The following is a 25,392-nucleotide window of genomic DNA, read 5'->3' as shown; positions in this document are numbered from 1 at the left end:
GGACCTGATAAGGGCGTTGCCGTACAGTTTTCCCAGGTTCTGTTATGATAGCATGTTCTATCACAGAGGTACGGCCAGGGTATGACGAAAATATCTGTTGCAGTGGGCTCAGGGATTTACGGAGTTCCTGTCTGTTTTTCTGGTAACTCCTGGTTTATACAGATCTCATACGACAGAGCCCTCTCAGGTTCTGTGTTGGACAGTACGGGACGAGGACCTACCCATTTTTTTAGTAGATTGACATGGTATATCTGAGAGCTATGCCGGTTAGGGTCTGTTTCTATCTCATAGGTAACCGGCGTTACTTGTCGTAGGACAGAGAAAGGACCCTGCCATTGACCTAGTAACTTATGGTCTGAGGATGGCATTAAGAGAAGAACCAGGTCTCCTGGGAGAAAAGACCGGGGTTTTGTACCCTTCTCATACTGCTGTTTCTGGTTTGCTTGTGCTGTTACCAATACTGCCTCACGATATCCTGTATCTGTCCTAGATGGGTCTTGAGGTTCTCCACGTACTCCGGGAGAGGTCTGGTTTTATCAGGTTCAACCTCCCAAGCCTCTTTAGCCATATCTAGCAGGGTTCGTGGGGGTCGCCCGTACAGGAGCTCATAAGGCGAATATCCGGTGCTGCTCTGCACCTTCTCACCGGATCGCAAACAGGGCTAGGGGTAACATTTCTTCCCACCTCCTACTCTCAAGTGCTAGCAATTTTTTCAAAGTGGTTTTTAGGGTGGCGTTGTAGCGCTCAACAAGCCCATCCGTTTGGGGGTGGTAAGCGGAGGTCCTTATCCGTTTCACGCCCAGTTGGGAACACACCTGCTTCATGAGGGCTGACACAAAAGGGGGTCCCCTGGTCTGTTAGGATTTCTCTAGGGAAACCCACCCTAGAGAAGATAGATATCAGGTCTTTGGCTATGTTCTGAGCTGTGGGTTGTCTTAAAGGAACGGCCTCAAGAAAACGAGTGGCGTAGTCGACCGAGACCAAAGCATACCGACACCCGTTTCTGGAAGGCAAGAAGGGGCCTATAATGTCCATTCCTACCCTGCTGAAGGGTATGTCAATAACGGGTAGGGGTTGCAGACGTACTCTGGGGGAGTCGGTATCTGCTATTCTTATGGCATATCGGGCATGCACGGCAATACTGTTTTATTTGCTGATAAACACCTGGCCAATAAAACTTGTCCAGAATTGCTTGCCCTGTCTTCTCGTCGCTAAAGTGACCCCCCAGCAAATGACTGTGGGCAAGCAACACCTTATCATGGAAGGGCCCTGGGATTATCAACTGCGGTGTTTGTTGTGCCCCCCCTTTTCTGTACAAAAGGCCGTTCTTTTTAAAGAAATAAGGACCTACTTGTAGAGGGTCTTCATTGTCAAGGGCCCGCCCCCATGCGTCCTGTAGGACGGGATCTTCCTGTTGTGCAGCACGAAACTCCCTGTCGGTTTCCCAGGGATGTTCTTCTACTCGAACAGGACAAACTGTTGCATAGCTTCTCTTTTCTTTCTTTTGATTTTTTGTTTTCTGAGGTCTGATTGAAGTTTCTGGGCATGGTTGTCCGTGGGGAAATGGAGCTTCCGACCACCATTTTTCTAGGGACTCTGTGGTATCATGGAGAAGACGGGGAAGCCCTGAGTAGTCACTGCCTAGTATTGCTTGCTCCGGTAGGTTGGGTATGAGACCAACAGTTAGTGTGCTTCCTTGATCTGCAGGGTGTTGAACTTTAACCTGGGCGGTAGGATACAGTTTTGTGTCCCCATGCACACACTGAATGGCTACTGTACCGGTCACTGGTCCCAAGGGTTTTTGAAACTCCTGGGGTCGGAGTACACTTTGTCTACAGCCCGTGTCAGCAAGGGCCAGGACCGGGTGTCCATCGATCTTCACCGGGCAGTGGAATCTGGGAGGGCTAGAATCCGCAGTGAGACACAAAGTTTCGAGCAAGACCAACCTCCATTGGTTCTTCTTTCCGTGGGCATACTCTGGCGATGTGTCCATATCCCCCACAGTGGTAGCACTGAGGTCTGGGCGGAGGTGCTCGGGGAATAACCGGATAAGGGAGTACCGGCACTGGATCCGGTTTCTTGGGTAAGGGAGGTCTCGGTTCAGGTTATGGGGCTGGGGACGGTGTGACTGTTCATCTTTCGTTTTCTGTAATTCCTGAGCTCGGCTGTAGGCGCTGTCGATTTCTATTGCGTTCGAGAGTAAGGCGGGCGTATTGGCGAACCCCCTTTTGTGTGGAAGGATGCAGGGACGCCAGAAACTGCTCCAGGTAGATTTTAGAGAGTATTTCCTCCTTCGTGGCAGTGGCGGGTCGCAGCCAACGGTCAGCCAAGTCCTTGATCCGGAAAGAGAAAGCCCTAGGAGTCTCTTGAGGCCCTTCCCTGGCTTGGCGTAGCCTCAGCCTGTAGGTTTTGTCGTCTATTCCTAGACGTTCCAAAATGCAAGTTCTGATATCCGCGTAAGGGGTTTGTCACTGAATGTTGGCCTGTTGGTATGCTGCTTGTAACTCTCCCGTTAGCAAATGACCCAGATCCCTCCCGTTAGCAAGTGACCCCACCGATTAGGGGGCCAGACGCTCGAAATTAGTAAAGAAAAAGTCTGGGTCTTCTCCGGGTACATATTTTTGGAGAACCACCGAGGGGAGTGATGCGACAGGTCTTTGTTGGCCTAGGACGTCGGTGAGGCGACCCATAGCTTGATCCTGGGCTGCCCCTTAGCCTTTCAATACATCGTGTAACTGTCCCCGGTCGTCTTCGGCAGATTCGAGAAACTGCTCCATCATCTTTCCCAGCTGCTCCTGGGTCTCCGCCATTTTCTTTACAGCGGCCTCCATGCTTCCGGACGATCCCACTTCTGACACCACCTGTGATCGTGGGCTGTGTGCGGACCGGAATAACAGGCGTGGAGGCCGTATATAGTGGGCTATTTCTGAGCCGGTTTTATTCTTAATGCACAGAGGTTTCAGTTCGTGACGAAAGAAAAAACAGGGATGGCTTCGGGGTGATGCTGGGTCGTCGTTCGTCGCAGTAGTTCTTCGGAAGGGCTGGTTCTTGGGATAGGCGTTGACTGACGTCGTCCAGCAGGTCCAGGGGATGGTGGTTCCTCGGAGGTATGGGAAGGAGAGAAGGAGAAAGGGCCGTTAGTTTGACTGTGGTAGGTTGTCTTTATCCCGAATACCGTCACCAGGGGTGTGGGATAAGAACGGACCGTGAGGAGGGTAGGGAACGGGTCAAGAGGGAAAGGAAACAGAGTATCAGGGAAAAGGAGGGGTTGGTGTTGTCGTGCGGGGAGTCTGTACAGTGACGTCCGTGACGGAACGGGTACTATACAATATATACAGTGATAAGTGCAAGCGTGCGGTCGTGTCTTTAAGCTACGGCTATTTACACTCTTTAATATACAAAGGGTTGGTTACTCACGTGCCCCGCCGCAACTCTCCCGTGAGTTGCGGCCGCTCTCCAGCGTCCTCCACCGGACTCCACCAGTCCTCGGTCCAGACTTCGTCGTCTTCACCGACATCGACTCTTCTCAGGTTCACGTTCAGCTGTCTCCTGCCACGAGTCCAACTCCTTCAACAAAAAGCCGTCCAACTTCAGGCTTTTCTGTGTTCCGGCTCAGAGTAGGGGGATGGACTTCCGGGGTTACTCGGGAGTGCTTCCTGTTTTCCGCTTGACGTGATTGGGTCCTGCAAAGAAGGAGAGAAGGGTGGAGTCCGAGATGCTTAAGAGACCGGAGGATCGGTCGGAGATGTCCGGGACCTTGAGTGATACGGCGGACTAGGCGAGGTAGGGGGCGTGTCCCGTTCACAATTTACAAATACCTGTGCGGGCTGTCTATCAATTCTCACAAGACCCACTAAGCAGGTTGAGGCCTCCCCCATTCTTAGCCATCCTGCAGGGTTGGCATTCATAGTTCCTCCCTACATTACAGGTCTGCAAGATCCTACCAGTGCAAATCCATATAGTCCACCTCCTCACTCCAGGTCTGGTGACGCCGAAAGGCTGCAGGCCCTCCTTTTAGCCTGTTGGTGCTGGCTCTCCTGTTGCTGTCGCGCCCTCCCTGTCGACCCCACCGACGAGGCCAGAGACTGGGGGGCCACGCTCCTCCAGCTACCCCCATGGTCCGGGCCCCCCGCTGTTGATTGCGCTCTTCCAGCCAGTCATGGGACTCTTCCGGGGTATTGAAGAAGACAGATTTTCCCTCCGCCAAGACCTTAAGCCGCGCCGGGAAGAACATCATGTAGCGGAGACCACGCTCTCGAAGTCGCCTCTTGACAGCGTCAAACGATCGGCAATCCTGCTGGACTTTTGAGCGTAAAATCAGGGAAGAAGCGTATCGTAGCGTCTTCCACACGCAGATCTCCATGCTGTCGCGCCGCCTGCAGGATTGCATCCCTGTCCCGATAGTTAAGTATCCGCACGATGATGGTTCTCAGCGGGACCCCAGGGCTTGGCGGCGGGATCGGCGCCCTGTGCGCTCGCTCTATGACGAAGAACTTAGACAGTCTCTTGGGTTTCAGGGTGTTCAAAATTAGATCCTCCAGGAACAGCTCCATGGTCGCAACGGAGAGGAGCGGGGTCAGCCTTCTTTAGTCCAACACTGCTCACACGCCCCACACAGCCGGGCACAGATCAGTCGCACCCCTGGCGCCCTTTCGCGCCGCGGGTCTCCTTCGGTGCCCCAATGTCTAGGGGGCCGCATGCTGGAGGAATAGGCCTCGCCGCCCTGTGGCCGCTCCTCGTGGCAGGCCAAGTCCGGTCTTCCCGACGCTCACCCTCTGCAGGGGGGGGCAGCTGGTCGCGCTACCTCTGTGTAGGGGAGAGAGCAAAGTCCACACCACTCCAGGACACACCCGCGCCAAGCGGCACTCTTCGCCTCCTCTCTGCGTTCTCACCGCGGCTCACCCGGCACCCGAGGCCAGCGTTACTCCGAGAGCCCCCACCATGTAGGCCGCGTCCGGCCCGCAATTGCCAATCTCCGGCGTCCTGGGCCCGGATTCCTTTTCCTTTTAACACCTCCAGGCAGGATATTGCAGGGGCCCCGGCTGGTATGGGCCCACCTCCCCGCGTTATAGGCCTTGCCGCCTCACCACTATTCTTCGCGGCTGGTCGAGCCAGTTTTCCACGTCCCCACTCCCTCGTCAGAAAAAAAGGGGGGGGGGGGGCGGGGGGAGTCTGTGCCTGCCGCCTCAAATCCGGGAAGGGAGGAAGGGGTCACACCCTGCTACAAGTAAGGGGTCCCCCGGGATCGGGTGTTATGGTGGCCGTCGTCTCGCTTCCCTGCCTCGGCCCACAGCTCACCAGAGGCCGGTGCTTCACAGATGGGTCTTCTCCGCGTAGGCCGCACACGCCGATCCCCGTTTCTCCGCCTCCCGGGGTCGGATTAAGACCGGGAAGGCAGCTGCAGGCGTCGGAGGGAAAGTTCTCTCTGATTCCAGAGTGGGATGTTGCCTATTTGCCGGATAATTGACGGATGTTAGGGGTCATCGGGATCGCCTCTGGAGCGCCGCAGAACTATGCGGCCATCTTGGTCGCTGCCAGGCCACGCCCCCCTGCTGCACAGTTTTTAGCTCAGGGTTCGTCAGGTTCTTGGTGAACCTACAAGTCCTATATATCCCCACAACCAGGAAGGTCCAGCGAATGTAACGGTATATTGCTTTCAAAGAGCTGTCATAATTATAAGAAGTTACAGGTGAAAATGTTGACACAAAAGGCTGGTTTTTTTCAACTAATTTTCATTTTTTCGAATATTTAACTGTTACTTTCTATTATGAAACCTTCATGGATTTAGACAAATGACCCCTTTCTGAATTCAGAATTTTGTCTACTTTAATATAGCCTTATAGCCCGCCGTAGAGGGCTATACCGGCTATTAAAGGCCCTCTCCAGCGTTAAAGGCCCCGAGCCGAAGGCGAGGGCCTTTAACAAGGGAGAGGGACTTTAATAGTGGTATAGCCCATCTACGAAGGGCTATAAGGCTATTAGAACATTGTCACTAGAGGACAGAATGTTCTAACAAAGCCTTTTGGAAGCGTGAGGGGATTTGAATCCCCTCAGGCTCCCTGAAGCCTTTGTTCACAGCCAGAGCTGTAAACAAAGAAACATTGGAATGTTGGAGCTCCAGGCTTATACCAGCCATTATAAGCCTAGAGCACTCCATTGTTTTCAATGGAGCTCCCAACATTCCAATGTTCTAATAAAATGTATAGCTTTCCAGGATCCATTATTGCTTTCATATCATTTTTACCATTAACTGGAAGGAGGTTGGAAGCACTAAAATTAGCAAAAAATCGGCTATGTCCCAGAAAACTGCCAAACCTGTGAAAAATGTTGGTTCTCTGACAAAAAACGGTCATTCCCTAAAAGCTGGGAAAATGGTGATTTCAGCCCCACAAACCCTTTTTTGATAACATTTGCAGGGAGGCAGAGGCTTTAATTTGCAGCCCGTTTTTCCCCATTTTTCAGAAAAAAAACAAAATTTTCACTGTATTTTGCTTAATTTCTGGGACCCTTCCAAGGGAATCCACAAACCCTGGGTACCTTTGATCGGTTGTTGTTATACCTCTACAGTCCCCATGATGTTGGAAGAAAAGGACGCAAAGCGGAGTCGTGTTTTTGTACATGGCAGAACATAAATAAAAAATCAATTGCTAATCACAATACATACATACTAACGTTGCATAAAATATCCTTACCACATGCTAAAGGCAATTTCAATTATGTGACTATAGTTCAACAATACATATCAGAGCAGTACTTCTTTATTAAATTAGCTTGTGTGTACTAAAGACGTCTGCTATGTAGTAACAGTGCAAAGCAGTGCATCTTCTGTTCTTCGAAGTTCTGAGCTCCATTAGAAACACAGAAATGTGAAAATTAATTCTAATATCAAGATTAGTTTTCAAAATATTACACACTTGCATTTTGAAGCCAAACAAATGACTGCCTAATGGTGCTTGCATTTTGGGCACAAATCTATAATAATGATCAAAACGGTCGAATTTTAGATTGACATTTTTGACCCAGAATACTACACAAAAGGTTTAAACAGAACAAAGGATCAGACACAACATTGGAAAAATAAAGTGGGGAACCTGTCGCCTGTTATGGAAGCGAGCTATGGGGTTATAGCAAGATGAGGGACCTGGAGGTCACAGAAAATAACTTCTTGAAGAAAATACTGAGGCTGCCAAGGGGAACTGGAAATTTTTCGGTACATGAGAAGTTGGGTGTACCCTACTGTAGGAAGGTGGATATCTGACTATGGTTACCCCCAAACTTTTTGCCTGGTGTTTAGCTGGTTTTTGACTTAGTTGGCCTGGGATCCTGCTATTCAGGGCCCCAGGCTGATTGCTCTCTCCTTAAAATGGACTCCATGTACCTTAGGTGCATAACACAATTGGAATTGGTTCACCTTATAGGCCCCTGTAACAGTGTACCATAGGTACCCAGGGCATAGGTGTAGCCAAGGCCTGCCAGGGGCTGCAGCATGTATTGTGCCACCCCTGGCCTGGCCTCCATATTTGACACAACTGGCTGATCACTCAGCTGGGGTAAGTCGGTGTAACCACCTCTTACTGAGGTACAGTATGTCTGTGCCTAACCCTAAAACTGGACACATATGTTCCTATCAGCCACTCCTATGGAAGGCCTCGTCAATCCTGGAGGCAGAGTGCTTGGAAATATGTGAGATGGTGCTCTAGCATGAGCTGAGCCTGTCTGCAGCTGTCGGGAACAACTCCCTAAGCTGTTCCGGGATATTGCCATACCATATACTCTTAAGTGCATTATAATCCTCGCGGTTAAATGCTATCTTTGGTTTGGCTTTATCAAAACATGTCGAGTAAGGTGTCATACGAATTGGAATACTATCCCCTCGCCAATCCTGGCGACGGGGATAGCATTCCACCCTTCTAGAGGGACACGACATGTGTGTAGCCTTAACCCCGGTTAAAGTTAAACAGAGCCTCAGCTTCACAAAATGGACGCTGCCACCACAGACACAAGTCTGGCCTCCTGCTGCTGACCGAAACTCGGCAGATGGTGGCCTGGACAAAGGGTTTCCTGCCTTGGGAGGTGCGAGCACCACCCCAGACAGGATTTTGTGTATTGGGTAGGACAGGGCTGAATAGATTGAGACATGCCTGGGGCACACAAGGTGTCCCTGTGCATAAGCCAGCCCAAACCGGTTCTGGGGCTTTCCAGCCCCAGTCCTGGCAAGGAGCTGGACAAAGGAGAGGGGGTGTAACCACCCCCCTCCCTGGTCCCACCCATAGGGGAGGGACCTAGTAGGTGATCCACCCCCTAGATTGGAATAAGAGGGGGAGCAGTGCCATTGCACAGCAGATCATCCCGAAATCAACTTAAAACTAAGAAGAAGACTGGACTTCGACATTCTGCTGCACAGAAGACTGAAGAAGAATCTCCCTTGTGGCCAAGGAGTGACCACCCTGTGAACACAGGCACCAACCAGCAACTCGACGTCTGCTTTGCCGCCGCCTCCCGCCGGAGACCGAGCCCAGAGCCCGACAAGAACCAGACTCCCAGACCTCTCAGAGCCCGATCCACAGTCCCTGCGAAGAAGGGACCCGTGGAGGCACCGAGTGACGTGGGACCGGACCTCTTGAAAGACACCCGAAAAGCTGACTGCGCAGCTTCTGAGGCATCCTCGACGTTGTGCTTTGGGGATTGAGAACCCCCACCACCGAGCAGCCCTTGCACCGAAGATCAGCCCTCCAGCATCTCCACGATCTGCGTGGGGCCCTTTTGCATTGTGCCACTCGACGCGCCATCCCGGCCACTAGCCACGCGGCCAGCGGCCATCTTGGCGACGAACCCGAAGATTTAAACAGCAGGTCTGGTTGCTCCAGACCTACCCAAGCTCCTGTGAAAAGGAGCACCCGCTCTGACCTTGCTGGTCCGAGTGAACAGCATCTTTCAACTTCTGCGTGGCTTGCATTTGCCAAGGCCTGTTTGCTCCGATCAAGTCGCCGACACCGCCAACAGCGAGAAGCCTACGTGGGACAGCTCGTGACCGACTCCTGGACGTCCTCGACCCCGGGTATCCACGTGGCTGCAGAAAGAAGCTACCCGACAACGCCTGTTTGCACCCGACATCACCTGGTTCCACTCTGGTTCCACGGCAGTCACTGGCTAGTGACTTTGAACACTGTCCCCTCTGCTTTCAGGTCTTCACATCTACAGATCCACCCTTGGATCCACCGGAACTCTTCTCATCGAGCCGCCTGCAGCATCTCCTGCTCCAAGCACCATCGACCAGCGTGACGAAACCCGACACATCTTCGACCCTGTGCACCCGCTTCCTGTGGGTGAGGTAACTCAGCTCCGCCGGTGCTCCTGCACTGGTACACATCCCAAGGGCCTGTGTTTTAAGTTTCAGCTCCGTAGGTCACTCGGAAGGTTCCTAACTTTCTAACTTTGTGCTTTTTACGCACCATAGACTTTGTATTGCGAAGTGCGTGCACTTTGAACACTGCACCCGAGTCCCGTGGGCCTTTCCCGACCTAGTTAACTCCAGTCTCGAATAGCTCCAGCGATTCCCAAGGCCCTAGGCCTCTTCACTTTCCTCTAGGTATCTCTTATACCACTTTCTTAGTATATGGTTTAGGTGGCCCCTAGGGCTCATCCATATTGTGCAACTTTTGTGTATTTTAAACTGTCTTGTGATTTAACGCTTGTGCTCCTGTGCTCATAAAGAGTCCAGGGGATTTTATAGTTAATAAATCAATATATATTTTCAATATATATCTGTGTGGTGTCCCTTTCATTTGGTATTCAAGGGGGTTGTGTATGGTATAACAGCTGGCTTCACATGCCTTTCAGAGTTTAGCCTAAGACTGCTTTGTCCACGTTACCACTAGGATAACTGGTCTACAAGGTTGAATTACAACCATCATCATAAGGGTTGCTTGGCATGGTACAAAGTGATCACTAGAACTAGTGAGCATTATATACCAGGCCAACTTCTCACATCCTACCTAAGTGATAGAATAGCAGTGAACCCCGTATTGTGTTGGCTGAACTGCTGGCTTAACAATGATATACCCCTCACTCATGAAATATTAAAAGCCTTAACATTGGATGGAAGGTTTAAGGTCCCGTGGCTGAAGTATATTAATGACTGCCTGATTGCAATTGGTCGGCCTGATTTGTTTTTAACCCCAAATCTTATCACCAAATCCAATGTTATTTTTGTAAAAAATGCCATCATGACAGTTAGATATACTGCCAGGGAGGAGGTTGAGTTGCAGAAGGACAGTATTAGGAAACATGTCCTACTTAAAACTTGTCTACAAATGGAACCATACTTATCATGGCCTATGACGGGCTATGAACGTTATTTGCTAACAAGGTTCCGTTTTGACCTGTTTCATCTTCTCCTGGCGGTACCAAGTGGGGCCCATCGGGGTGAGGTGCTGCCAGCTTGCGGCTGCGACGGGAAGTCTCCGCAAGACTTGGCACACTTTTTATTCATTTGTCCTTATTAAATAATACCCCGGAGGCTATACTTAAAGCCCTGCCTTAAAAAACTGAATTTTGCACAGATTAAACCTGCACTTTATTACCTCCAACTACTGAAAAGCGATTGCACTTTATTTGTTTGTAATTTCCTGAAATTAGCAATTACCTTCAGGAAAAGTATGGAGGGATAATTATGCTGCTAATGCCTTCAGGCATTTTTAATCTTTTATTGTACTGAATTTATTTATATATTTTTAGATATTTTTTTTAAAAAAGTTTATGCTGCCCGTTGCTTCTGTCTTTTACATTGTCTAAAGAAATTTGTACTTGTGAAATATCCGGACTGCTTTTTATTGTTTGTTGATGAATTGTGCTTTTATGATTGTAATGTTTACAATCGAATAAAGATATTTGAATTGAATTGAAGTGGGGAACTCAACTATGTAAGGGGAGTGGCAGATTCTGCCAAAAGACTAAAAAAACATTTAGCGAGGAGCATGCAGATGTACATCAGAAATGTTAACTTGTTAGCCATACATATACACAAAAACAAAATAACAAAAAAAACACACCCCCATATACACAACAGAGTATTGGCATTTTCAAAAAGGCACAACTAACAATAATACATAGAATACAACATAACTAAACATTATATTTAATAAATGCTTTAATAATAAACCTGGAGCAGCATGCTAACAACTTACCAATATAATACATTTCCAGCTGCTGGCGAAGACGTATTTTTTTCATGTCATCATAAAAATTAGGTTCAGACATAGTCTCAATGGCTGGAGGAAGAGTAAATATCCTCATAATTTTTCTTTTATTTCTGAAACAAATAGGACAGAACTAAATATGAGAAATATACTTTCAAAATGCATTTCTACTGACTGAAATAAATTAGATTTTACATATCGTCAACGTATGCTACAGAATACGATAAACAAATGGGCCTTCCAAATCAAAATGTAATACTACAAGATGGGAATAAATCATGTATCCATACAGGCTCAACCATCTATAAAAGAGAAAAAGCAGAACATTTTAGTTATCTTGTAAGCATCTGTTTGTAGCATGCAATGCTGTAGATTCACATGCGGGAAATACACCTGCTATCTGGTGGGAAAGTTATTTTTCTTTGAAGTCTTCAGAGTCCCAAAATATTGGGACTTCTCCTCTTGGTGAAAATGCACATGGTCATCAACTCCATTGTTAAGATTGTTTTCCGCAAGGTGGGTGAGAATGGAATGTTAATTGAAGCGCTATATAGAGATGTCCATGCATAAGAGGACACATAGTAGAGACACTGCAACAGCCATAGGCATTCGGGAAGAGGGTGGGTGCATGTGAATCAGCAGCACTACATGCCACAAACAGAAGCTTACTGGGTAAAGTAACATTTTCCGTTCGAGGTATGTGTGGCTGTAGATTTACAAGCTGTGCTTAGACTGTAAAGCAATCCCCCTAAAGGGTGGTGGCTAGCCTGTGGGTGTTACAGCAGATTTAAAGAGTATACAGAGAACTGCCTGACCAACTTTAGCTTGTTTGTGGGCTAGGACACACACAATAATGTTTTGTGAAAGTATGTGGTGTGGACAAAATACCTCTTATACATATATCAGCTATGGGAATGCTCCCCAGAAAGGCCGTAGATGCTCTTTTCTTCATAGTAGAGTGTGCTCTAGCTTTAGCATAGCATGTCTGGATGCATTTAACTAGACATCTGGCAGAGCCAGATTTGGACAGAGCCTTCCCTTTGTGGGCTTTGGAGAAAGAAACAAAATTGGTTGGGTCTTCCTAAAGGGTTTGGTTCTGTGAACGTAGTACATGAGAGCTCTTTATATGTCCAAAGTATGGAGTGCCCGTTCTGCAACGGACTCAGGTTGTGGTTAAAAAAAAACAACAAAAAAAACACGAAAGTCAATGGACTGATTAAGGTGGAATTTAAGAGACTACCTTGGAGAGGAATTTGGGATTGGTTCAGAGGACAACCCTATCCCTATGTACTTGGTAGAATGGTTCTTCCAGGGTTAATGCCTGAAGCTCACCGACATGCTTAAGTGAGGTGATGGCAACCAGAAAAGCCACCTTCCAAGAGAGGGACTAAAGGAGGTAGGAGTGGAGGGTCTTAAATGGGGGGCCCAAGAATCGTGTCAGTACATGGAGATACCATGAGTGTGCCGGTGGGACCAGGGGAGGGCTGACCCTTAAAACCCTCCATGAAAGCTTTAATGACCGGTATCCCTAAGAAAAGCGTGTTGTCTATGCTGAAGGTAAGTAGCCACTAGGGCCCGGTGTAGTCATAAACTGGTAAAGGTTACACCAGAAACCTGCAAGCGGAGTAAATGGCAGACCAGGTCCTGCATTGTGTCTTTAAAAGGATCAATCTTTTGAATGACAGTAGTGTACAAATCTTCTCCACTTGGCAGCATTGCAGGTCCAGGTGGTAGGTCTGTTCGCTTCCTTGAGAATGCTCATCCATTCAGATGGAAGATGAAGGTAGCCAAATTCTATGATCTCAAGAGCCAGATCGCAAGGTTGAGAGACCTGGTTGCACGATTTCTCCATGGTTCTGCATCAGAAGGCCCAGTTTGTTGGGGAGTCTCTCATGCGGAACCAGAGATTTCAAGCAGAGTCATGAACCAGGGCTAGCAGTCTCATGTGGGTGCCACAAGAATGAGAGTGAGTGACGTCTGCCGAAGCCTCCAATCCACAAACGGAGGGAGAGGTGGAAAAGCATAGGCAAATATCCCAGACAACTTCATCCAAAGAGCATTGCAACTGGACTAAGGGTGTAGGAACCAGGATCCGGAGTTTAGGCAATTGGCATTTTCTGCTGTTGGGAATAGGTCCATTTGTGGGAAACCCCATTTGTGAAAGTAGCGGAGGACGACTTGCAGGTGGAGTTCCCACTCGTGGACTTGCGACTGCCTCTTGCTGTGGTAATCAAAATCATAGTCCATCCCTGGTAGGTACTCTGCTAACTAAGTATATTATATATCTGGGTGATTTATTTAGGGTATGGTACTATCTACACACACTAGTTTACCATCCCCACATGAGTAGATCAGGATTATTGGTCCGGATGAAAGGCCACAATCTTTCAGACAGTATTGGGCATGAAACATTCCATTTCCTTATAAACACAACCCACCTAGTGCTGGAGTGGACCCTTATATCCATCTCTCGCCTGACTCCACATTTTTAACCATAACAAAAAGGTACCCAGTGATTAAATAGCATTTTGGGTTCTTTTAGTTTTATTTTCTGCACATTTTTCTAATCTACTCGCACTCTTTCACACACTCCACCACCATACCTCACTTTTCACATCGGCAAAATTAAAAAGAACGCTGACAAAGAGCCCCCCATGTGGGGCCCATTGGGAACTGCAGTGGCGGCCCAATGAAGAGCTGCCTGATAATGAAGCATGAAACCCCTCTTGTTGTGTGAGGGCCCATACTCCGAAGGGAGTACCCCCCCCCCCCCCCCAACCTGCCTCCTGGTAGACCTGGACAGGAACTTCATACCCTTTTTTAAAACTCAAAACAAACATTTACAAACTGAGCGTTTGTGCATGGGCCCAGTTATTCTCACAAAAAGGAGAGGCGCGACAGAAGTGCAAGGAGCAGGAGGGGTCATGGTAGACTCAGACACCACTCAAGCAAAGTAAGTAAATATCAACCAGAGAAGGAGAGTAAGAGACACATTCAAAATACAATACCGATTGAGGGAAGGAAACAGTGTGAACTGAAAAGAGGACCGTAACTGTATAAACTTGAAGCACACATCCAAAATAGATGGCATAAAGAAAACAATTTAACAATTGAGTTGGTGATCATGTGCATGATCACCAAGAGGAGGTTCTATAGCCACACATGCCTCGAATAAGGTTGGGCAAAGTAGTGAGTATGAAAACGGGGGTACTTTAATCAGCCAGCAATCGCTCACTATTTTCCTACTGAAGCCCAATACGTCTTTCAGAAGTCAATGCTAGTAACCTGTTGAATTCCGGTTACCAAAGTCTGACTAATTTATCATTTGCATTCTTTTAGCTTTGTGTAAAGACAAACCTCTACCAATCATCTTAAGAGTGAATCTACAAGCATTCGTCTACTCAGCGTTTATTAATATTGTGCGGAATTCAGTATACAAAGCCAGGTGTAGCGGGATATGAAGATCAGCATAGGTTATGGTTTGTAGACATTCAGAGGATAGGGGAAATTGCTGCATGGGGGAATTTGTCCTGCTAGCCCCTTCGCTCTAGGTTCCTGTATTTGAGAGGAAAGAGTAAGATTAACATCTAAAACAAGAGGGCCCTAAAATTCCTGCCATGGTGATGTGATCAAAGTACAGAAAATAATATAATAAAGTATCATGGCAAGATGTCAGGATGCATGTCGGACTGGCTTGTTCTACAATTTGGGGACACGGGAAGACAAGACAGTACTGTGAAAGAGCGCCTGGTGATTTAATCAGCCAACTGGTTTCTGCGACTGTGAAAACAGCAGAGTAAAGAGCAACCCTTCATGGCAGGTCCGTGCCTGAATTAAAAGGTCACAATTAAAAAACTTTTTTTTTTTTAAACCTGGAAAACAAGTGTACAGTAGGGATAAACTAATGACAATTTAAACCAGCACCAAACTACAATGGCAATTTTGAAGGAGAAGCATCAGTTTATATTCTGAAAGAAACATTCTGTCCGCCTCTATTTAACTACTGCTGAATATCTGCTTATATTATTGGGCTTCAAGATTTTGGTGGTGTAGAACAAGTGGTTTACATTCAGTAACGGTGTATCTGTAAGATACATACATTAGTTAAAAATTCCCTACCTTCGAATCGTCCCCAGGAGTCAGACTGGATCCGGAGATTTTTTTCTTTAGCAGTACCACTGCGCGTCACTAGGTGACGTCTGTTGACTCCGCGTCCGTCGTCATGGTAGCTGGGATGACGTTGCTGTGTCTTAGAAGCCACCCCTGCTCGCGGTCGTCAGTTCTGACATGACTTTCCATACCAGAAACGCAGAGCCATGCAAGACACAGACCACTAGTGCACATAACTAGGGCCCTGGAAGGGAGTCCCCATCCCTAGAAGTCAATTTGCAGAATGGAGAGGATGGGTAGGGCGGCAAGGAATCTATAACGAATGTATGTCTCTTACAGATACATTGTTACTGAAGGTAAGTAAATTGTTCATCTTAAAAGTGACCATTAGGTATAGATTCCTCACCTTAGAATAGATACTACAGCAATGCCAACCCCGAAGTCCTGGAGAACAGAACGGTTGAAGTAGCCAGCTCTCCGGAATGGACCGTCAAGACAATACTGTTTGGCGAACGTGTGCAAGGACGCCCACATAGCTGCCAGGATGATATCAGGGAAGGGGAACTCCACGCTGAAGTAGTGTGGCTCACTGGTTAGAGGCGTCAGACCCGAGAGCAGAGGACGGCCCGGGACCAGGGTTCGATTCCCGGCGCGGCAGGTTTCTGGACCAGGGTCAGCGGACTCGATAATTCTCTCGCCTCGGTGCCCACTCTGATCAGCGATCACACTCGGCAACTCTGGGCATTAGCTTGCCTCATCTTCACTAACGGCCCCACCAGACCGCCGGGGATGCCTGGTCTCACCCTGGAGATACCCATTAAGGGACCATCTCTCAGGGAAGCCAGGAAGGGTTTCGCAGCTGTCGAAGCGCCTTGGGACCCTACGGGTAAGTAGTGCGCTATATAAATGCCAATACATTTACATTTACATTTACATTTACGCTCCAAGGCAGTAGTAGCCGCCGTAGCCCTGGTAGACTGGGCATGCAGTCCCACTGGGTTTCCTTTTTTGACAAAGAGTAGCAGATTTTAATGCATAGGACAACCCATTGAGAGATGGTGCATTTTTGCAGTCCAATCTTTCTTGGCACCCACATAACCAATAAAGAGTTGATCGTCCACCAGAAAATCTTTTGTGCGGTCTAGATAGAAGGGTGCAGAGGTGGGAAAAAGGTGTGTAGAGTGATGGACTGGTCTATGTGGAAAGAGAACTAGTTTCAGAAGAAAAGAAGCCCTCGTACGAAGGATTACTTTGTCTGGATGCATAGCCAGAAAAGGAGGTTTTGAGGACAGAGCCTACAGTTCACTCACTCTACGAGTAGAAGTGATGGTGACCAGGAAAGTCTGTCCTCTCAGACTTCTTCAGAAGAAGAGGTCTGAAAGGACAGTTATGTAGAGGCTCGAAGGGAGCGCACATCAGAAAGGTCAATACAAAATTAAAGTCCCACTGAGGCATTATCAAAGGAACAGGAGGGAAAAGATGAGTAATGCCCTTCAGAAATGTATTTACAATATGGGACTTGATCAGGAAGGCGAAGAAAGGACAATATGGCCGAAAGGTAGCTTTAAGAGTGCCAGGGGCCAAAGAAACTATGTACAAAAGAACCTCCGAAAGAGGGGCAGATCGGGGATCCACAGCCTTTGCTGTGTATCATGCCTCAAACTTGTTCCATCTACAAGCATATACAGATTTGTTTGAGGGACGCCTGGCTGACAAGATGATGTTACATACTTTGGGAGGAGGTCAAAAGTGTGCACCACCTCAGAGTGAAGATGCCATTCGTAATCCACCAGGCACCTGCGGCTGAGTTAGTCCGCCTTGACGTTCAGAGAAACCTGCCCAGGTGTTGAACCACCAGGGTCATGCCCAGATGTTCCAGCCACATCCAGAGGCAAAGTGCCTCCTGGCACAGGGTCCACAACCCCACCCCGCCTGGCTTGTTGCAGTACCACATGGCAGTGGTGCTGTCAGTGATCACCTGCGCCACTTTCCCCGAGAGAGGGAAGTAACGATTGGAGTGCCAAGCGGATCGCCCAGCGCTCCAATAGGCTGACATGGAGCCCGGACTCCGCCGGAGACCAGACACCTCTGATCTCCGCCTCCCTCAGATGGCTACCCAATCACAGAAGTGACCCACCTGTCACTACTGTGATATCTGTTTGGGGAAAGGAGGGGGCCCTGCCTCAGACCCAATCCCGGTTTGTGAGCCACCACTGCAATTGGTGTGCAGTACCATCTGAGATCTGGACACAGTCAGAAAGATTCCCCTGATGCTGCGCCCACTGGAACTTCAGGTCCCACTGCAGAGCTCACATATGCCACCTGGCATGATCCATCAGCAGGGTGCAGGAATCCATGAGGCCCAGCAGCCTCAGAGTCGAGTCAATCTCACTGAAATCAGGGATAGAGGGTGAAACAACGGTATCATAGCCCGAATATCCTGGGCTTGCTGCTCTGGAGAAGAAGCCCAAAACGGCGCTATATCCATAACTGCTCAGATGCTATTTACCAGGTACATAATAAACAACCATTGCAAGACCCTACTCAGTTATTGGCTCTCTGGGTTCGTCGGGTTCTTGGTGAACCTACAAGTCCTATATATCCCCACAACCAGAAAGGTCCAGCGGATATAATGGTATATTGCTTTCAAACAGCTGTCATAATTAGAAGAAGTTACAGGTGTAAAAGTGGACACAAATGTCTGTTTTTTTCAACAAATTTTCAATTTTTCCTATATTCAATGGTTTGGATCTACAGAAATGACCCCTTGATGAATTCAGAATTTGGTCTACTTTTCTGAAATGTATAGCTTTCCAGGATCCATTATTGCTATCATACCTATTTCTACCATTAACTGGAAAGAGTGTGAAAGCACAAAAAAAAATAGCAAAAATAGGCTATGTCCCAAAAAAATGCCAAAACTGTAAAAACTTTTGGTTTTCTGACAAAAGTCTGCTCGTCACTGAAAGCTGGGAAGGTGGTGATTTCAGCACTATTACCCCTTTCATCTGAAGCCCCTTTCCCCATTTTCCCCCCAAAAATAAATACATTTTCCCTGTATTTTGGCTAATTTCTGGGTCCCCTCCAGGGAATCCACAAACCCTGGGTAACTTTAGAATCCCCATGATGTTGGAGGAAAAGGACGCAAATTTGGCTTGGATACCTTATGTGGTCAAAAAGTTAGAGGTCTAATCGCAAACTACCCCAAATAGCCAAAAAAGGCCCAGCACTTGGGGGAAAAGGCACAGCAGTTAAAGGGTTAAAGCAGGGTCTTGGAGAGGATGAGGACCCATTGACCCGCTCCATGCGGCAAACGGCCGGGAGCCATCCGACGTCACGGTGGGCTTGTGCGGACGGCTCACGGAGAGCTGAGCACCCAGCCACGGCTGGGGGGGGGGGGGTGCATGAGGCGCGCTGATGTCATTAGAGGATACCGGACGTTCGTACGGCAGGTAGGAGGTAATTTTCTCCTCGTGAGGGTGGGAGGCGATAAAAAGGATCAGAGGAAAGGACAGGCGGTTCCTTTCCTCCAATGTCTTTTTAAACATTCCACCTGCACGATCGCGCATGAGGAGGCAGCAGAAATGCCCCCCCTTTTTTTTAAGGGCCTTTGTGTCGGGGAGCGGGCCCCTTGGGCAAGTGCCGCTCCCCTTTGGGAATCATTTATTTTGGCCATTTCTGCCCCCCTTGGAGGCAGATCGGCCTGGTTATTCTAGGCCCATCTGCAGACACCAGGGATTTTTTTAGTGTTGTTGGAGTGGCCCCTAGGGCAAGGGTCACTCCCCTGGGGGGAGCACTATGTTATTGGGGAGCGGCCCCTTAGGCAAAGGTCATGCCCCTTTGGGGAGCATTTATTTGGGCCGGCCCAAATTAACAATTACATTTTATTGAATGCCCACTGGGCCACCAGATTGTTTTAGTGTTGTGGGGAGTGGCCCCTTGGGCAAGGGTCGCTCCCTCTATGGGGTGATTATTGTGGCAGTTTCTGCCCCCTATGGGGGCAGATCGGCCATATGTGTTCAGGCTCATCTGTCTCCTAGGGGGACAGAAGCCACAAGACACCAGGGCTTTTTAAATGTTGGGGAGTGACCCCTTTATTATTATTATTATTATTATTAGGGTGAATTATTTGGCTGTTTCTGCTCCCTGTGGGGGCAGATCGGCCTTATGCTTTTAGGCCCACCTTTGCTTGGCTAGTGGATAGTGTGTGGACTAGTGGATTATTTGCATATGTGCTTACATTTTTTTAGTTCTTTTTATTCTAGTGCAAAGCTTCTGATTCTTGTTTGCGGTTTCGGCAGTGGTGGATCTGCAGTTTTGCGTAGTTGCATTTTTTGGTAAGAAAAACATTTTTGTTGGGTTTACTCCAAATGAGTATCAATGTCATGCATAAATTACTTTTTTGTAATTGGGGTCAGTTCAGTTCATAAACTTTTATTCGATTATAAAATTGCATAATCATAAAAAGTACAGTTTTATAAAAATTCAAGAATTAATACATTGAGACACATGTAATAGTTAAGAAACGATTTCACGGCGAGTTTTTGTTACTAGTTTTAAAAAGGTCACTATCATTTTAGCTTCATGCGGATTTTTCGGTGACTGGAGATAAGCGAGAGCTGGGTATGTACATCTGAGTCCACTTAGACGGAGAAGGGGAAGGATCCATTTTTTCCTAGCTGCTCTGTAGTACTTGCAGAACAAAATAACATGGACCGTTGATTGGTTGGAAACCCCGTCACAAGGACAGCATGACAGGCTCCTGGACCAGTTGTTCGGTTCTGGAAATGAGACCATTCGGAAGAAAAGGTCGAACCGTAGTCTTGTCAATAGGAACTTTTCGTAGTTCGAGAGAAAAAATGACAAGTAGGGCTGTGGTAACTTCTCTGATTGTAGTGAGCAGATTTTTTCATTTTGTGTTTTAACAATCTCGGCCTGATGGCGGAGTTCTCTTAAGTGGCCCATACATAGTTCCTTCAACTGTTTCTTTGAAATGTCCTCTATTGATGGTGGTTCGAGAAAGTATTGCTCCCGATCAAGGTCTTGAAGGAATTTGTGGATGTAATTGAGCCAGGGTATTTTCCTCCAGTGAGCTAGGCCAAGGCATTCGGTGATGAGGGAACGCGTTATGTGGCTTTCAGGATTACACCATATGCGGTGCCAGAGTATAAGAGGCTGGCATCGTATGGTGTCTGTCACATATTCCATCCCTAGCTCCCGATGCGATGCAAAGATCGGGGAGCTTTGGGGGAGGGCTAGAACGTATTTAATAAAAGCGTTCTCCGTTACCTGGAGTTGGTCAATGTTTTCGTAGCCCCAAATGCCTGCTCCGTAAGTGGCCACGCTATGGCATTTTGCGTAGTATATTGTTAGCAGTTCCGATGGAGCTGGTTTGCCAAGTTTTCTGGAGAAGGCACTTAGTGCTGATACTGCTCGGCGGAAATTGAGATTTCTAGTTTCGATTGCCTTGCGCCAGGTCATTTTGTCATCCACAAGTAGACCCAAATAAGGGTATACCGATGTTTTTTCCAGTCGGTTTTTATTGATATACATGGATTTTGAGGCTCCGTGTTTTGGTCCGATGGTCATTGTGAATGTTTTTTTAATGTTGACTTTCAGACCCAGGGAATCCATAAATGCCACGTATTTGTTCAGCTGCCGCTGGAGTTGATTAGCTGTCCGGGCCAGGATGACCGAGTCGTCGGCATACAGGAGGATGGGTATTGGGCGGCGTGCTATCTGCGGAAGGTCCTGGCTCCCTTCCAGCAATGCTTGTTCAATCCCGTTAGTGTATAGGTTGAACAGGAAGGGTGCCAGTACGCACCCTTGCCTTACTCCTCGTGTTATTTTAAAGGGGCGTGATAGTTCGCCTGCGATGCCATAACGAACTCGGCCTTCCGCGTTGGTGTAGAGTTCCCTGAGGAAGGCTAGTATGGATGGATCCACTCCGAGGTTTATCATGGTCTCCCACAGCTTGGCATGCTGAACGCAGTCGAAAGCCGCACTCAGGTCTACGTAGACCAGATAGATTTTGCCTCCTTTCGCGCTGGTGTATTTTCCGGCCAGGAGGGTCAGGTTTAGAGCCTGTTCCACCGTCCCGAGCCCCTTCTGGAAGCCGTATTGCAGGTCTGTGATGATGCTGTTCTCCTGGGCCCAAGATTGTAATCGGTCCAGGAGTAGTCGGCCTGCAATCTTGCCCGTGGAATCCAGAAGGGAGATCGGCCGGTAGCACGCGGGATCATTACGGTCCCCTTTCTTGAATATTGGCAGGAGGGTGGAAGTAGACCATGATGGGAGAAGTCCAAGTTCGGTGACTGCTGTCATTACCCGGGTAATTATTAGTGACCAGTAGTCGCTGTTGTATAAGAACAAGTCCATAGGTACCCCGTCTGGGCCGGGAGCCTTGCCAGTTTTTGACGCAGTAATGGCCTTTCTAACCTCATTAACAGTAAAGCGTAGATTAATGGGATGGAAATTATTCTCTACTTGTGGTTGATCTTCTGTTTGAGAGAGGTCGGTTTGCGAACCAAAAATTTTTGTAAAGTGATGGACCCAGTCATTCTCAGTTATTGCCACATCTAGATGATGTGGGTCTGTGGTGTTATCTAGAAGGGGTGATCTGATGGTCTGCCAGAATGTGGTGCTGTCTTTTTTTAGTGCGCTCTCGTGAAGTTGACACCATAGGTCTTGCTTTATCTGGCGCCTTCGAGTTTTCCGGGCAGTGTTGTACTTTTTCCTCAGGAGTGAAATTTTTTGGGCGTCTCTGGGTTTCTGTCGGAGGGCTTCTTTGAGGGACGTGAGGGCCTTTCTGCAGTCAGAGTCAAACCATCTCTTTGTTGGAGGTTTTGCTTTGTTTGCAGTGTATTTAAATAGCTCGTCCCTTATTGCTCCTTGGATATTATGGAAGGAGTTGACAATTAGTTCTGGAGAGGCCTCTGCAGACAGACAGTCCCTTATCCATGGTTGCGTTTTTGCAAGTATCCATTGTGAAGTAACTTCGGGGTCTATCTTTGACCATTTAATGGCATACCCATTCTTCTTCTTTAATACTAGTGATTGTTGATCGAGAAGGCTGGCTTTTGTTGTGGAGGGACCCGTGTTTTCCATAAGGAGATCCACGCTCAAGGGGTAGTGGTCGCTAATCGGACTGGACCCTACTTTGTAATTTTTTAATAATCCTTTACAGGTGTTTGAGGCTAGGATAAAGTCAATAGTTGACATACAGCCGCGCCCATGAAAAGTAGGTAGAAATTTCTGGACCGGGTCAACTAATTCGTTGGCAAAGTCTAGGTCCAAGGTGAAGAGAATTTCGTTGAGCTTGTTTCCACTCGGAGTGTGTGCAAAGTGTGGGATGGGATCTCCGGATTCAGTCTGTAGACCGCAGATTCCACTTTCATGATTTGGGCATGTTGTTTGATTGAAATCGCCTCCCCAGATGTAGTTTATTGTCGTATTTAAGTTCACGTTTTGTAATGAAGATATGTGTGCTACCATTTCGTCTAGGTAAGTGCAGCATTCCAGGGAGCCTGTGTTATTGTAATAATTTATGATTATGAATAAATTTCTTGACGCTGCCGTCTGATGAGTGAGTTGAATGATTTGATAAGTGGGTGTTTCCTTTGTTAGTTTTGCTGTTAGTGGTAAGGTGTTGGAGAGATAGATCAAGAGCCCGCCTTTTGGTCTTCCCATTGTACTTGGCGTTGCTTTTGTGAAAAATGTCTTGTAGCCCACTAGATGAAGAGGGGATGTACGCCAGGTCTCTTGTAGGCACAAGATTTGGTGGCTCCTTGCTGTGTTCAGCCATAGAGGGCATGATATTTTTTCCGTTAGGCCTGCAACATTCCAGTAGGCTATACCTATGCTCATGACCTCTTTATTTTCCGTGATAGCAGATACTGTCATCGCGTTGGTGTGGATTTCAATAGTTGTATCGGGCTCGATGTTTAATCTTTGGCCGGTATCCGCTTCTACTAGGTGGGAACGGTTCAAGAGATTGTTTAAATGAGTCAGTGATGACTCTGGTGTGTAGGGCGACTCTGGTGATGATGTAGGATACTTGTCGGAAGCAGAATGGTGTATGGAATCTGCATTATGGTGGTTAGGTTTGTCCATAAATGGTCAATCGATCATTTCAAGGCACTCAAATCGGTTTTGGGTCGGGAAGCCCTGCCATCCTTCATATGCTTGGTAAGGTCTGTCCTGCCAATAGGGTATTTGGCGTTCAGCATATCTGCCTCTTGGTCCTCCCCTGTCTGAGTAGTCGCATGGGTACTCCCTCTGATTCCATGGTGTTTGACACCAAGGGTCCTGATTTCGTAGATCTTTAAAATGATCTTTAGGATAGTGGTGCCATTCCCATGGTGAAAAGTTGCAATGTTGTTTCGCTGGGGGGTAAAAGAAGGAGAGGTGGCGGGCATCTATTCCCCCTTTTTTGTCGAGTTGGGGCCAAGCACAAATGTGGTCTACGGTTGCGGGATCTCTACATGTTACGATGATGCAATCACCGCATATTGTTTTCTTTGTTTTGCCTATCCAGGCTACCCTACGGGCTGTAGTGATCCCTCCCGAGAGATGGGATTCAAGGGGTCTGTTTATGCTAAGCCACTGCATGGCCTTGTTTTTAAGTGACCATGCAGTTTCTGGGATGTCATCTGTTAACTCGGGTACTCCTGTTAAAACTATTGTATAGGGAGTAGCTTCCGGGGGCATGTGAGCAGGGCGTCTAGCTATGGGAGGTTTTTTCGGCGTGGTTTTGGATGTGGGTGTGTTCTTGGATATGTTCTTGGGTGTTTTTTGAGAAAGCGATGGGTTCGATGACTGAGAGTCTGGCTTTTCAGTGGTGGTTCTACTAGAATCTGGTTTGGCTGATGGACCTGGAGTGCCTGTCATGACCTTGCCTGCGGTTACTGTTTGCTGTACTTTGGAATGAGGTGGTTTCTCCTGCTGGGGAAGGGGTGTATTTACAATAGATTTGGGTATGGTGGCCGGTTGTTTTAAAGTCTTTTGTACTGAAGATGTTGTGTTGGAATGATTAACTGCTTTCTGTGCGTGTGATTGGTTTTGCTTTTTTGGTGGGTGCGAGGTGTTACGTTGACCCCTTACATCAATCCGGGTATTCGTATCTAAGAGGGTAGCTGAGATTATTGTTAGTTGAGCTTCGAGATTTCTAATACTTAATTGGATAGGCTTTAAATACTGATATAGTAAGTCCTTAGTTGTGGTGAGAACTTGTGAGGTGATTCTGCAGGTCTTACATTGCTCCGGCATATTATCATTAGGAATTGCCTTGTGGGGAAGAGTTGAGTCAGAGATATGCAATATGCTGTTTGAGGTTAAGGAGTTTGGATGAATCGTTTTAGGTTCCTGGCAGGGAGAACTGTGTGTTCCTTCATTGGTTGGTGATCGGGTTTTCGGTATTGCCCCTTCTCTCTCGCCTTGCTGGGATGAGTTATCTATGGGTTGGATGTCTCCTTCGATTTGGCGACCAGCTAGGTCGGGAGTTGCTTCCAGGTCATCCATTGTTATTGAGGGATCCGACTCAGAGTGCGTGACCGACAGGTCAACTACTGATGGGACGGTGTTAAGGTCTGAGGCAGAAAGAGTCACAGGAAGAGAGCTGTTTTGAGTGTTTAAATTGATTGGGGAGGCGGCATTTGCTATAGCGCCTAGTGATGAGCGCTTCGCATTTGCGCTTATGAGATCCATTGAAACTCTCTTTTCCATTAAAGCTATGCTTTGGTTTATCGTGTCGTTTACCCGCGATATAAATAAGTCAATAGGGCCTGTTACCTGTGCTACCTCCTGAGCGTGTTTAGAATTGGGTTTGGAGGCACTTCGTGTTTTGGGCGGCATGATTGTTTGTTGCTGGGTCGTTGTTGAAAGGGAATAGGCCCGGTCCAGTCTCTATCGGGCAACAACGGGCCCGCCCTTGGCCCGGGCTTCGCCCCGGGCTCCGACCCGCGCGCGTCCCGCGATGCGCGTTGGTATTGCGGTTAAATGGTTGTTGGGTGAGAGGGGGCGCGGCACTGGGAGGGGGCGCGGCTCGCACGGGAAGAGGCAACAGCTGATGTAGCTGATAGCTGAG

General features: G+C 47.9%; 1 protein-coding gene across 2 annotated transcripts in view; it reads right to left on the bottom strand.

The window, feature by feature from the left end:
* Nucleotides 1-25,392, bottom strand: part of SMIM19 (small integral membrane protein 19) — a 159,028-nt gene that overhangs the window by 70,931 nt on the left and 62,705 nt on the right. For both annotated transcript variants that reach the window (XM_086932354.1, XM_086932353.1), the window contains exon 3: nucleotides 11,187-11,311. In XM_086932354.1, coding sequence (XP_086788480.1) covers nucleotides 11,187-11,311 — 125 coding nt within the window. The remainder of the gene's footprint in view (nucleotides 1-11,186; nucleotides 11,312-25,392) is intronic.

Source organism: Lissotriton vulgaris, chromosome 7, assembly GCF_964263255.1.
Source record: "Lissotriton vulgaris chromosome 7, aLisVul1.2, whole genome shotgun sequence".
NCBI lineage: Eukaryota > Metazoa > Chordata > Amphibia > Caudata > Salamandridae > Lissotriton > Lissotriton vulgaris.
This window is presented reverse-complemented; position numbering and strand designations above follow the sequence as displayed.